This window comes from Mastigoproctus giganteus, chromosome 8, assembly GCF_048544385.1.
Source record: "Mastigoproctus giganteus isolate SK-2022 chromosome 8, ASM4854438v1, whole genome shotgun sequence".
NCBI classification, from domain to species: domain Eukaryota; kingdom Metazoa; phylum Arthropoda; class Arachnida; order Uropygi; family Thelyphonidae; genus Mastigoproctus; species Mastigoproctus giganteus.
This window is the reverse complement of record NC_143582.1, coordinates 9,678,645-9,694,270: the sequence shown is the minus strand read 5'-3', so window position 1 is coordinate 9,694,270 and position 15,626 is coordinate 9,678,645. Positions and strand designations below refer to the sequence as shown.

The 15,626-nt window shown below is 33.2% G+C and overlaps 1 protein-coding gene across 1 annotated transcript in view; it reads left to right on the top strand.

Moving 5' to 3' along the window:
- LOC150081238 (E3 ubiquitin-protein ligase HACE1-like) overlaps positions 1–15,055 on the top strand; it is a 105,564-nt gene extending 90,509 nt beyond the window's left edge. Inside the window, exons 12-17 of the mRNA XM_090378955.1 lie at positions 1,020–1,309; positions 4,604–4,846; positions 7,478–7,609; positions 11,683–11,778; positions 13,445–13,629; positions 14,900–15,055. Of these exons, the coding sequence (XP_090235081.1) occupies positions 1,020–1,309; positions 4,604–4,846; positions 7,478–7,609; positions 11,683–11,778; positions 13,445–13,629; positions 14,900–15,002 (1,049 nt within the window). The 3' untranslated portion in view covers positions 15,003–15,055. The remainder of the gene's footprint in view (positions 1–1,019; positions 1,310–4,603; positions 4,847–7,477; positions 7,610–11,682; positions 11,779–13,444; positions 13,630–14,899) is intronic.
- Positions 15,056–15,626: the final 571 nt, after the last annotated feature.

The following is a 15,626-nucleotide window of genomic DNA, read 5'->3' as shown; positions in this document are numbered from 1 at the left end:
TCTTCCCAGGAAAGTCAGGTTTTTAATCCAGCAAAATAGGCAAATCAACCAGAGAACATGCAATTTATGGACATGCAATCTATCCTGTTAACAGATGCAAATGAGCTTATAAGTTTGGACTTGGGTGGCCCTAATAAGAGTGTCCTTTCTGTACACACTGTACTTTCTACATTCATGCTCTGCACTCCATATAACAGAGTGACATCATGTCTCCAATATCCCTACATGTACTGATAGTACTTCAAATTCATCAAATTTATTTACCATGCTGATAGGATTAGTATACATAGAAGTATACATGCATCTGTTCTTACTCTTTGTTACCCTAATGCAGCCCATGTATTTGTTTGTTCCATGAGAACCCCCAGTGGGCCCCGAAACCTTACTTTCCAGGCTTCTGATTGGTAGGTCAGAAAACACTCCCTTGATAGCATCAGCAATTATTCTTGCACCCCTTGTGTTTAAATGTATATCATCCATGTAAAAAAAGTCTATCCTGTTAACAAGCACAGACCACGCTGAAAAAAATTCTATCCCACTAGCCTTGAACAGTCTTTCCATGGCCAAATTGATTGACAAGGCACTCATCATGTACTATCGTGTGTGGGCAAAATTGCAGACTCATCAGTGGTCACGTATGCTACCTCACAGACCCTTGGTAGTCCTATTTTAATAAAAGCTAAAATAGAGCTTTTTATTCAAATTTTCTGTTAGTCTTTTACTTGTGCATAATGCATAAGAGCCAAAATTTGTAATTAACATCTTTCCATATAAAAATAAACAGCATTTACAGTTTGGCTTTTTTAAATTTAAAAATATGTGAGGATGCACTGATTACATTTCTGTGTTTCCATAAAAACATTTTTTGATGAATGAAGTCTGTGCACACAGTTGCACATATAAAAAATGTTAAATTTTAACAGAAGTAATGTTTTCATATTTCTTATTATACAAATATGAATTATGTAAATATATTTGTAAATAGTTGTAAATTTTATTATGTTTTATTTTTATTTCAGATGATCTGTTTAGTAGTAGTTGTGAAGCTTTGTTAAAAGTCAGTCCTGAGAAACTCAAGAAAGGGCTATCTGTGATATTTGAGGGAGAAGATGGCATGGGTCAGGGAGTAGTACGTGAATGGTTTGATGTTCTCTCCAAAGAGTTGCTGAATCCAGACTATGCACTCTTCTCACAAAGTACTGATGGATCAACTTTTCAACCAAACAGCAATTCTTCAATTAATCCTGATCACCTGACATACTTTTGTTTCACTGGCCAAATATTAGGATTGGCATTGTATCACAAACAAGTAAGATATACTTCTGTGTTACTTATACTGCCAAATACTACTAAAAGTTAAATAAGGTTATTTATTTTCCAGAATTTACTTTTCTGACAGAGAATTTTTCTTTGTTATTGTAGCTGATGCCTTTTTTTAGAAACAGTTAGAGTAAAACCTGGTTAATTTGAATTATCCATACAAGTTCAGAACATGTTGGTATTAATTAATCAAGAGAAATTTTTAGTCAGATACTCCTAACACTGTGCAGAATTTTTATATTTCTCATTTAAAATATTAATAATCTTTTCATTTTGTTGTTTTAGACAATCACGAATAGGTTAATTTAGTAAATATAAGTAAGATAACAATTGTGTTACGGAGAAATTCAGTAAATTTTTCACACGTGATTAACAAGATTGCTGAGTTTTGTTTTTGCCTCCATAACAGTTGTGAAGCTTGAATTATACATAAGAAACAACACAGTACTTGTATAAAAACAAGCACAGTGTTGTTTATTATGTATAATTAATTGTACACACCTTCTAGAGAGAGAGAGAGAGAGAGAGAGAGAGAGAGAGAGAGAGAGAGAGAGAGAGAGAGAGAGAGAGAGAGAACGAGAGTATTCATATTTTGGAATATTATTTCCTGTTTCAGGAAAAAATGGGTGACATATCTCTTTCTTTTGCATTATCTTTTAGTTAACTTCATAACTGAGTGAAATGCTCTTGCTACTCAAGTCAGTGACCAGCTTAATGTCACTTTAGAGCAGTTTGAGTACAAATGAAAATAAATGTTTGATTACAGTTGTGAAATTTTACCTTAGGTCAGGGAATTAAATGTTTTCCTTTTTATTTGTGCATGTAAGTAAATCATCATTTACAGAAAAGATTAACTGTGGAAGCTGTGTAGAAAGGCAAATATTACATGCAGCTACTTTATGTACTAAAATAAATAATAAATAACAAAAAAAAATTTTGGGGACATTAGAACTGTTTAATTTGAATGTGGAGGTTTTTATATCCTTTGTCTTTTAACTCGGGTCAGCCAAATAGTATTGAAAACAAAAGAAAAGCTCTTGAAGGTTAATATCTTCTGTAAATAGAAACTTAATTTATGGACACAAAAAATAGATTCAATTCTACCCAACCAAGTTAAAATTTCTCAACTGTAACCAAATGTATATTTTTGAATGTCTACTTCACCTTCTCTTCTCTCCCCTCCCACACACTGGGCTTTCTCTCACTGTTTTTCTCAGCTGCTCTAAATTTATGTCAGACTGATCAGCGTTTCACACAAGTGCTCTATGATCAGCTTATGAAGCCATAATTTGCAAGACTAATTTTAGTGCTATGTTATAAAGTTTATTGAATGAGTGCTAGTGGTGAAAAAAAAATTTTGTATGGATTACAAGTATTAAACAGCAAATAATATTTCAGAAGGTATGTACAGTTATGCAGTGCTTATTTTAATGTTCAGCTTGTATATTCTGAGATGCATGACTCCTTTACAATGATGTATTTACAATCATGCATATACATTCATGACTGTATTTACAAATATAGTAATATAGTTATTGTAAAAGTTGCAAAAGGTGTTTAGGAACCAAGAATGCATTCCGTGCTAAGAACCAGGGGATAAAGAAATTCTTTTGAGTTCAATAATTATCAGTAAATCATTAATAGAATGCAGTAATTGCAATGACGATTAAACACAAACATTGAAGAGAAGGTGAAGTTCCATGCATAATAACAGATTGTTGTAGGCCCAGTTGACATTCTAGTTATTTTATTGTATTAGTAAGCTAAGTTTGTCTTTAAATTTGCATTTTATTTTAAAATAAATTTCATTATTGGTTCTACCGCTGTATAATGTGTATGTAATTTGTTAAAAATATGTTTGAGTATATGACCTTATTTGCAAATTTTGCTATTCATGATCTTCCCAAGAATGTATTCCTCACAAATATGGACGGTAGAGTGCATATATATATTTTGCCTGTCATCATGCTGTCTGTGGTTGACAGCTTTCACCTTCATTCATAACTACACTTTTAAATATAGGACTTAAATGTCATTAGGAAACGTTTATGAATATGTAGGAGGACTTTCTCAATCTCTCTTGTGTTTTTTGTCTTATTGCTCATAGAATGAACTTCATTATGAGTTTCCTTGGTATTGCATTACTCTTAAATGAATGGCATCATAAAAAGTTTGATCTGCTATTTATTTAAAAATTGAAACACTGCATTTACAAGACATTTCAGATCCTATCAGATCAGAAACAAAAACACAAGAAGAGATAAATAAGAAAGCCCTCCTCCTTTTCTTAATTTTTAAAAGGCCAAAATAACATTGGTTATTTTATAATTTTGAAGGTCTAATTTTGCATATCAGAAACATAGCAGTTCACATCAAACAACTTCAGTATCACTGTTTTGTATTTTCAGGGAACTTCCACTGGAGACCAACTACTTTCTTATGAGGAGGTCAAGAAGGTCTGAAATAGACTATGAAATCAGCATCTTATCTTTTAAGTAAATAAATGGCAGATTAAATTTTTGGCAATTTCATTTGTTTAAAAGTAGTGCAATACCAAGGTACAACCATCCAGCTAGAGGGGGGTTTTATCATGTGATAAAAGAATTTTTCAGAATGTGGGATTGGATGCAGGATTGTACTTACACTTCTCGGGGCCCAAGGCGTTAAGCTCTTATGGGGCCCACTTTAAAGATAAAAGAGGTCCAGAATACAAAAAGAAAGAAACTTGCATATATAAATATAATTAGAAAAAAACAATTATTTTATCAATCTGATTAAACACAAACATTGCAATACAAAGATCGTTTTAAAAATTTGAGATTATGGAGGCCATGCGAGCTCCCCCCTCAATGGTGAGGCCCAAGGCCAGTGCCTCATGTGCCTGTTTATAAGTACGGCCCTGATTGGATGTGATGGACCGGTATCCTCCCTGCCTTAACTCTTCTTCATTTCTTTTTTGTAAAGGTGTTTTAAGGATGTCTTCAAAACAAATGTGGACATTGATGAACTGAAATGTAATACCATGATTGTAGTTTCTACAGTGGAGTCTTCTGCACGTAGAAGGTCATGGAGAGAAACTGATTACAAGCATGATATTCTTTACATATCAAAATTTTTGGCTTTGCCAAGTAAAACTTTAGGAGTTAACCAGTGAACTACAAAATTTTATTTCTACATGTATTAGATTTCACATTGTTAAAGAGTAAAGTTGTTACCTTCTTTTTTGAAACACTGCATATTTAATGCTTGAAAATTCATTGTTTCATTGCATTTCATAACATAGGTTTTAAATGTCAGCTTCACCAAATCATTCTACAAACACATACTTGGAATTCCTGTCAATTATCAAGATGTGTCATCCATCGATCCAGAATATGCAAAGAACCTTCAGTGGCTGCTAGATCATAATATCAACAGCTTAGGACTTGATTTGACTTTTTCTGTGGAAACTGATGTATTTGGACAGATGCAAGAAGTTGAATTAAAACCTGGTGGTAGTCACACTGTTGTAACTGAAGAAAACAAGGTAATTTGAAAATTGTTTTTTCTATTATTAATTTTTTATTTAGTATTAGCAGTGCTTTTTTTGGGATGGTATGCAACAGTACGGTGTACTGGAACCTTTATTAACAGTGATGTGTGACAATCGGATGCAGTACATTTCAAAATTTGTAATATTCGGTCAATTTGTAATATTCGTTTACCTAGTACTCAAATAAGCTTCAAGTTTTTCACTGTCTATTGTTAAGATATTTTCTATATAAAATTATAACCATTTTTAGAATTTTAAATTACTCAGTTGGACCTCTGTTTAACGAACTCCTTTATAGTGAATTTTTTTGAATTCCCCTTGGAAATTACATTTAAAATAGTTTTCGTTGAGCGAAGAAAATTTTCATATAATGAACAGATTAGGAGAGACTTTACTTGGTGCACACTGTTTGCCCTTCTGCCCTTCAGGCAATTTTGGCAATTAGTGCTGCTGCATGAATTAAGAGAGCTAAAGGGATTACAATTCTACAACTTAATGGTACTCATAAAACCTATCCGACCATTTGTCCCACATATTGAGAAGTCGCGCTGGTCAACAGTGAGCAGATCAGGGGGGTTTCCTGATGCCGACAATGGGCTGTGGTCAACCTTCTACTGTAAGCACCCTGTTCGAGAATAGGAGAGTGATTTTATTTTATTCCCACAAACAATCATGTTGTTTTGCAGAAGTGTGCTATCCACATTTTTCTGTAAATCTTTCCTGTCTCTGTTTACATGGTCACAGTACCTGAATATTCGAATGACTCCGACATTTTGGACAGTTTCAAAAAAAAAAGAAGAAAAAATTCAAATTTAACTACTAGTTCAAAGAACTAGTAGTTAAATTTGAATTTGAATTGAACTAGTCACAATATCGATGATGAGAGAAGGAAAATGTGGACAACAAATGTATCAAACCTTCTAAACATGAAATGTTGGCAACTTTTGAAACTTTCGTGGCCTGCAGTGTGAAGAAAATGTTCCTGAAAATACAAGGTATGTTAAAACAAATGCAAACATTTTTTATGATTGATATAGAGTAAATCCAGTGTACAGCAAAAGGTAACCAAATATTTTGCAAAATAATTCTTAAGTATACTAATATTGTGCACATCATGTACATATGAAAAAAAAATGCATCTTAATATGTTATGTATTGATAAATTGTTTTGAAATGTTAGAAAATTTATTTATTCTTACTTGTTTCTGATTTATTTACCGTCTTTTACTATATTTTTGAACATTGAATTACAGTATTTTTTATTGTTGAAAAGGTCATATTTCTTTATAATGAAATTTTTGTTTAACAAATTTTTGCAAGTGAACTTTGTTATATAGAGGTCTGACTGTAGATTTATTTTATTAGGGTTCATCCCACTTTCTCAGGTGTTCTCTTCATCTAAGAAGTAACACTCATTTTGGTAAACTCATGTACCTTTATCTTGACTCCTTCCCCTTTGGAAATGGTATTTCCAAAGGGGAAGGGCTCGTATTGGTTCCCCATTAGTTTTTCTGCAACTTTTATTACAATATGTAAAAGTTTGTTCAACACTAACAACTTTGTATTTGTGCATTTTCAATTTAAGCACAACAGTTTTATTTAACTGCCCGTGCAGTAACGAGATTGTGAATTAGTATTAAAAAAAAACGTCTCTGGAACCGTAAAGTAAAAATGAAAAAAATTACTAGTTTATTTTTATCTTCCACAGTTAAGAAATTAAAAACAAGTGAGAATGTGAGTGAAGACATAACTACAGAGACCATGTCAAAGACTTTTTGTTCCTGATGGTATGTACATCCAACAGCAAAGGATGACTGACTGGCCAAGTTGCTGGACTGTTGATCAAAAAAATGACTTCTGTGCGAAGTATAATTGGCTAAATTATCAAAGTAAGAGACTTGGCTGTGCATTATGTAAACAAATTGTAACTTTGCAGTGGAAAAGAAGATGGTCATGAAGATTTCTAAGGAATGAGCAAACAATGAAGTTACCTATTTTGGCAAAAGCAGACATCAACAGCTTACTGTTTTTAAGAAAGAAAATTTTCAATCACAAGGAAACAGCGGGACATAAAGCTGTTGTAAAACTGCTTGCAGAAGCTGAGAAAGAGCTCCTTGAAAATCTGTGATTAAAGAGTTTATCTTGTGAAAAATTAATATATTAAAAGGATTGTAGAAATATCATACACCAATTACTGGTATGATTATTTCTGAAATTGAAACACTACATATACATTTTTTTTGATACAACTAGTGACATAGAAATTGAAGATTTGTTTACTAATTCATAAATGAACTTCATGTTGGACCTCCTGATCACAGGAGGATTTCATTCTGTTGTGAGACATAAGATTGTAGCATTTTTCTATGAAGTTTAAATTTTGTAGGCCAAAAGAACGTTAAAAATGTAAAAAGATGAAATTTAAATAAAGGATAAAACACAAAAACATAAAAAGATAAGGTGGTTCTATGTTTTTTTACTAATATCAACTAGGCCAAAACAGATTTAGCTATTTTGTAATTTCTGACACAAAAGTTGTTAGTTATACTTAATGTAAATATTAGTAGAACAAATATATAAATTTTTCAAATGGTATGTTGTTTGTTTTTCTCTCCCATCTGAAAGCATGAATATGTACAATTGGTGACTGAACTTCGTATGACACGAGCTATTCAACCTCAGATTGAGTACTTTCTTCAAGGTTTCCATCAGTTTATACCTCCAGCTTTAGTCCAGTTGTTTGATGAACATGAACTGGTGAGTTATTTAAGTTTAATATATGTTGTACATATCACCCACATGTATAGAAATTTCTTTGCATTCACTTTCCAGGAGAATTTTTTAAATGTTATTGAAGATATAATACAGTAAATATGTGTAAACCAGGTGAAATTATTTAGAAATAATAGTTTATTAATGATCTTCCTCATGATAATCTAAAAACTATTATTTAGTATACAATCTTAGTTCAAATTTTACTATAGTGTGACCTTCCAAATCCAGCATTCTGATTCATGGCATATTTCCAAACCTGTTTGTGATTGAAAAAATTTTTGTGACACTAGTGGTTGCATGAGAGTCCTACTGGACTCTCATGCAACCACTTAAAATTATAAGCTTATATATTTATGAATGTTTCTTATTAGTATTTTTGTGCTCACAATATGAATATATTTAAGGTATAATTAAGGTATGGCTTGGCCCTGGCCACATGTGCTGATTCATTTAAGGTGCTGAAGTTAAAAACTTTGCATAACTGAAATATTTTATTTGTTATTCAAAATATTTTATTTTTAAAAGATGGCAGTTATTATTATTACAAATAAAATCATCGAAACAATGAATTAGAGCACATGACTGAAGCTTTCAAAAGCTACCATCCCTTTATCAATAGTGTACTTTGTGCTCTGTTGATAAAAGCATAGTAGCCTTTACTCTACTGTATTTGCAAATACAAAGAGTATTTGTTAATATCCCACTGTATTTTTAAATTGGCCATTTATACTTCATTGTTTAAATTAGCATTGTGGATGATTTACCTTTCTCTACCCAAGCTGAAAAAAAGGAGTAAAAAAATTCTAAGAAATACCGTTTGCTAGCTTGTGGGTCTTTTTCACAAGGCAATCTCTGGATAACTATTAGATTTTTTTTTTCCCTTCAGGTTAATGTGTTAACAAATGTGTAGGCCATTGTAGATTATCTACAATGTGATTATCTGTCGATGCACTTTGTAAGTATAAGCGACACTGAGAGTTGATGTCTAGCAAGCACGAAGTGTAGTTTAGTAAAATAGTGAAAGGTGATGAAAATATGGCTGCTCCAGTTACAGTTATTTGAGCATGCATACTTTGATTATAAGCTTGGTACAATTGCTATACAAACAGCCATATGATATGCATAGCATTCAAAAAAGATACAGTGATTGAATGCACAGCTCAAAACATTTATTATGATGAGTCATTCGATGGCACATCCCATGATAAATAATGAACTAAATGCTGCTATTGAGTTGGATTCAAGCCAAACATGGTGCTTGCAGAAAATATCAGTACGAGTGATGAAACTATGTTTGCTTCTGCATCAATTGGAAAAGTAGTATCAAACTGAGAAATTGGGTTCCACATAAACTACCAGCCAACAGCAAACTCCAGAGACTGTCATGTTTGTTGCTGCTTTTGTGTCAAAATAATGAGCCATTTTTGGACTAGTTGATCTTTATGCAATGAAAAATGGCTTATGCACAGCAGTACTAGATGATCACATCATTGGCTGTCATGTGTGGAAGTATGCTGCTGTGAAGTGGGCACTTCACCAACAGAAGATTTTGATGTGTGTATGGTGGAATACAGCTGGTATTGTCCATTACAAGCTTCTTTTCTAAATAAAGCATTTCCATTCTTTTTTAAATATGTTTTAATTTTATCATAAAAAGCCACAAACTTTTTTTGGTCATCTGATAGTTTATGGCTAAAGCTTTTATTAAAAAAAAATCAAGTTAATAGTGCAATCCAAACCTTTCTAATTATAATAAAGCTTGCTTTAGAAGCTACACCAATGAGCCAAAACATTATGACCACCTAACTAATATGATGTTGGTCCTCCACATGCAGCCAAAACAGCTCACACCTGGCGAGGCATGGATGCTACAAGATTTATAAATGTGTCTTCTACTATCTGGTACCAATACGCAACCAGCAGATCCTTTTAACTCCTGTAAGGTCTGTGGTTGAGATGCCGCAGATCGAAGTTTTTGTTCCAACACAAACCACAGATGCTCGTGTAGCCGGCCGGGCTAGCCGAGTGGGTAAAGTACCTGCCCGGCAACCCAAAGGTCGCGGGTTCGATTCCCACCTCAGGCTTGGATCAAAGTACTGCAAAAACCTTGGGAGGTGCAATATGGCCACAGAAGCCGATGCGCCAACAACTACCAAATCAAAAAAAAAAAAAAAAAAAAAAAAGATGCTCGTGGGATTGATGCCTGGGGAATTTTGGAGGCCAGGGCAACCTAGAAGTCTTCCTCGTGTTCTGTGAACCAGTCTCGAACAATCTGGGTGGTGTGGCATGGCGCATTATCCTGCTGAAAGATGCCACTGCCAGAGGGGGAAGACCGTTGCCATGAAAGGGTGTACCTGGTCAGCAATGATGTTTAGGTAGGTGGTAGACATCAGAGTGCTTGGCACATGGATGACTGGACCCAGGGTATCCCAGCAGAACATTGCCCAAAGCATGACACCGCCACTACCAGCTTGTTTTCATTCCACGGTCATCCAGGCGGCATCACTTCCCCAGGTAAATGACACATATGTACCCGGCCGTCCACATGGTGCAACAGAAAACGTGATTCATCGGACCACATGACCTTCTTCCAATCACTCAAGGTCCAGTTTCGATGCTCATCTGCCCATTGTAGACACTGTCGCCGGTGAACCGTGGTTAGCATGGGCACTTGGAGCCACCTGCAGCTACACAGCCCCATTTTCAGCAGGGTTTGATGTATTGTATGTTGTGATACATTACTCTCGTCACAAGCATTCTGACCCAGTCGGCGCCTCCGTAGCCAGGTGGGAAGGAGCAGCAGTGCGTAGCACACGCTTCTTTATTAGACCGGGGTTCGAGCCCGTCACCACCAGATACGGAGGATCCGGAAAGGTCAGGGAATGACCACCGCACCGGAGCAATATGGCCTTAGTTGCTAATGCTCCTAAAAACCAAACAACAACAACAACAACTGACCCAGTCGTCTGGCCATTACAATTTGGCCTTTGTCAAACTCGCTTAAGTCTGCTGCCTTTCCCATCTGAAGAACAAGATTAACACTGATTAATGGAGTTCAGTATCGGGTGTTTTTTATACCATGTCCCGACCCGCACATGCATCGTAGTTCACCTGCAGTTGCTTCGATTTACATAACGACTCTCTGGTTATAATGTTTTGGCTCATCGGTGTATGTGGTTTATTATATGGACTAAAAATGTGGATGATTGAAAAATACATAAAAATTAAAATAGTGAATCCCTGAAAGAATTGCATATTTCTCATTTTGTCACAACTGAATTATAAAATTAAAAGTCTAAATTGGGATACTTATGCTTGAGAATAATTTTAAGATGGGCCATCTTCACCTGGTGTCTTCAACTGTGCTGCATATTACTGACATCTCATTTCAAACTGTAATTTTATTGTGCCATTATGATTTGCTATTGTATATTCTACCGTAAGCATGGTGCACTGTAGCCATAGTTGCTGATGTTCCAGAAAAAATTGCAACAAACAAACAATTATGATTAATTTAAAAATGCACATGTTGTCTTAGGAACTGGTTTTTTAATTTAAATTTTTAAAAAATTAAAAATGTAAATTAAAAAAAGTAAATTAAAATTAAAAAATTTAATTACTTTAAATATGGTTTTCAGGTATCCACATTAGTTGGTACATTAAAATATATGGATTATGCAGTAAGTTTTGTTATAGTCAGCAAGTTTTGAACTATATGGTGGGAGGCAGGCAGAGGCTTGTAGAAAAGCATGTTTTTAAAGCTAGTTTTATCTTTGCTAATAAATACTATAATATACTCTATTCAAACTAATAGAAATTTCTCTTTAGGGGTGCTATGAATATAGTATTTTTCATTCTAAGGGTGCCTTGAGTGACACAAGTTTGAAAATCACTGTTTTAACCCTTTTGAATAAAAATTGCATAAATTTACCACAACTGAAACAGAAGTAATCTATTCATCATCCAGTGTTTTTATTAACAGATTTAGAAAATAGTATATCCATCCCATATATTATTATGCTTGAAGGGATTTTTTTTTTTTTTTTACTTTACAGGAACTTCTTTTGTCTGGGTTACCTGAAGTTGATTTAGCTGATTGGAAAGAAAATTCAGAATATCAAGGTTATGCATCTGATTCACCAGTAATGCAGGTAATGTAGTTATATTTTGGTGTATTTTTTAATTTTAAAAAATGTTTTAATTATTCCTCTCTAATAATATGCTTGTGTAATACTCATTGTCAAAATCATCAATGGATTTCTTTACAAATTTGTATGAGAATAATGAGTCAAGCATTAAGAATTTCTTTGCAGCATTCAGAATCAGGTTCTGTGAAGTCATTCTGGAGTAAATATAATGCCCATTCAACATAAAGTGGATGCATATTGAATGAATCTCCATGGCTGAATGTCTACTCATTTGGAAAGATCCAGATAAACATAATGCCCATTCAACATAAAGTGGATGCACACTGAATGAATCTCCATGGCTAAATGTCTTTTATACTTCCTACTCATTTGGAAAGATCCAGATTAAAATCTTGTCATTGACATGAGAAAGCCATTTCAAGCAGGACTGAATTAGTTCAGCATAAAGTGGATGCACATTGAATGAATCTCCATGGCTGAATGTCTTTTATACTTCCTACTCATTTGGAAAGATCCAGATTAAAATCTTGTCATTGACATGAGAAAGCCATTTCAAGCAGGACTGAGTTAGTTGGTCTGACGTGAACGTGCAGAGCTGTCCCAAGATTTTATTTACCTGGATTTTTTTCACCTTAGACAAATTGGCCAGAAAGCACATGTAGTTTTCATTTGGTTTGAAAAATGTTAATCAGTTTAAATGTGAATACAATAAGTTAGCTGGTATACATGGAAATTGAAATTGGCATTGAGGTATGCTAAAGATTTAGATATGGCACAGTCTTGTGTTTATAATTCACAGATATTCTCCACATTGTGAACTGTGAAATTCAGTTTCTTGCTGTATTGATCTTTTTTTTTGTCATTCTGTGTCCATCCATTTTTAACTCCTAATAATATATAGGAATATTCATTAAAGCATTTGGCTGATGTCCTTATGTATGTGTTTGTGCAGTATTTGCAGACTAACTGCTATTTTCAGCTTCACTTTCAGTCTAATGACCCTCCATTCATAACAATTTTCTAAAGTGATTCATATAATTTCGTTTATATTCATTTATGCATTTAGAAAATTTCTCAACTTATTGTAGTGCTATTTTATACTGGAGTTAATTATCAGAAATGAATAAGAAAATGTATAGTGCATAAATTTCATTCACAGTGCCACGAAAAGCTAAACTTAGTGGATACTTAATTTAGCTATTTGATGTGATTTCATTCATTTATATAGAGAGGATGAAGAGTAAATAATATACAAAAAAATACTGTTACTCCCTGATGAGTGATGTTTTAATCAGGACACTGTTTCCTCACTGAGATTAAGATGGAGAAATCATCAGGAACAAAATTTTTTATTAATTCTTTTCTCAAAAACAGAAATAAATTAATAAATTGGTGTTTATTTTAATTAATAATAATATTTCAACACAGTGTTGTATTGTTAATTTGCTGGAAATATTTAGGAGAGCTGATATCTCTTGCAGTAAAAAAAAGTTCTTGTTTAGAATATCATTCTAAAATAGTATATCTCATCTGCACGAAGTGAAGCATATGCAATAAATTGAATAAATATAAATAAATAAATAAATTGTGCCATCAAGCTGATAAATAATTATTGCCAAACACAAACTTTTCATTGTTTTTCTATTTGCACTTTGTTGTTTTTTTTTAGTGGTTTTGGACCGTTGTAGCAGAAATGAAGAACGATGACCGAGCAAAGTTGCTACAGTTTGTAACTGGCAGTTCACGTGTTCCTCATGGTGGATTTTCCCAGCTTGTTGGTGTAGATGGACCTCAGAAATTCACAATTACTGAAGTACTGTATAGATCCAAATTACTGCCATCAGCTAGTACATGGTAAGAAAAAACTTTTACACCTCTTAGTTATAGAAGCTTAACATATGTGGATAGTTCCACTTAAGTTGATAGAAAGGTATGATTATACTGGTAGATTTTGTTAATGTCTCCATCGTGACAGTCATCCAACTCCCTTCTATAGAATGGGATATCTTTAGAAAACAAGCTTTGGGCTTCGGGTTGCATATCACTGTATTCTTTCTGTTAGTGACCGACAAATTGATTTAAAATAACTTTATTAAAATAAATTAAAATATACATAAGATATAAATATAAGTTAAAACTGGTATATAATAAAAATGTTAAAATACGGGTAAAATACAGGTAAAAATAAATGAATATAAAATGATAAAAATATACTAGTGGCTTTCGGGGCTAGGAAGTAGAATGGAGAGTAGGCACTTGTGAGGTGATCTAATTAAGATGTTTAAATCTTTGAGTGGGTTAAGCAAGCACAGTACTCATTGGATTCTCTTTCTTGCTCAGACCACACACACAAGAGGGCACAAATTCAAATTTAGGAAGGATGGTTGCAGAATGGATGTGCAGAAGTTTGCTTTTAACCAATGGGTGGTTGATTGTTGGAACAAACTTCCATTTGGCGTTGTGGAAGTTGATAGTTTAAATAAATTCAAGTAAGAACTAAACAAAAGTATTGGGGTAAATGAATAGGTGGAATGGGAGTTACTGTGTTTTTTTTTTTTTTTTAAGTAATGCTGTTTAAGCTAATGCTAACAAGCATTTGCCAATGGAATTTATGTGGCCAATCCAATGTTTGTCCTTTGTTAATGTAGCAGTTTCCAGAGCAACTTCAAGAATTTTGATTGAACACATGACAGGTAGACCCTGGCCTTCACCAAAAAGTCTTCACCATTAATTTTTATAAAGTAATGCATTATAGAAAAAAGGCATTGTTAATGTATAACCAAATTAAATTCACATTCAATTATTATATCTATTGTTGTTGCTGTTATTAATATGCACATTTGTTTTAAACTTTACTGTTCATATTATTTTACTGATCAACAATAATTACTCATATTTGTAATGTGGTGTTAAAATATTTTTGAATAGCTGACTGTATTCAAAGATATTTTAGAATGTGTGCTTGTACTGTGATTATAAGTTTAGCATTCTTTTAACAAAATACATATATCAGCTGCAATTTTTCTCTTATCTAGTATATCCTTCGGTTCTGCTATAACCTTGTTATGAGGTATAATTCTGAATTTTATTTTGTAATTGATACGTATGCATTTTTTAATTTTAGTATCAATCTGCTGAAACTTCCATCTTATCCCACATATGAAGAGCTCAAAGAGAGGCTTTTAGTAGCTATTCATCATGGTAGTCAGGGATATGGAACTGCCTAAGTATAACATAAATGCTGGCTTGATCTTTTTGAAAGCTCTTCACTGCCTGATGCTCACCTATTGATAAATAACCTTCAAATGTTCTAACTGATATATGGAATTATAAATTCCTGAAAATATGTATGATGAATATTCCAAGAGGAGCTAACTCTTTTAGATGTAAATATTTGTAAATTATTGAATACTTGTGTGAACTGCTATAACAGATTTCCTTTGTATAGAATTTTCCACCATTCCCTTCACTACCATGCAGTTTTTTCTGCATGTTTTATATTGTTTTGATTGTTTCTTGACTATCTTTTGTGAAACTTTGGTACTTCACTTATGACTGGCATATAACATTCCTAGTCATTTTAAAATTTCCAGCCTATTTTGCTGATTGCTTAAATCTTGACGTATCGTACTAAATTTATTGAGCCTATCATGAGAAGTGATATACCAAATTGTTGACTCTATTTTGGAATCTAAAATATTTTTATTACTTTTATTGTTGTTTTTATGTGATGTTTCCACCAAATCTATTAATAATTGTACAAATACAAATTTACTCCTTTTTATTTTTATCTGCAGGCCTAAGTATGTGTCACTACTTTTGGAGTATATTTTCTGTATTAGCCACATTTA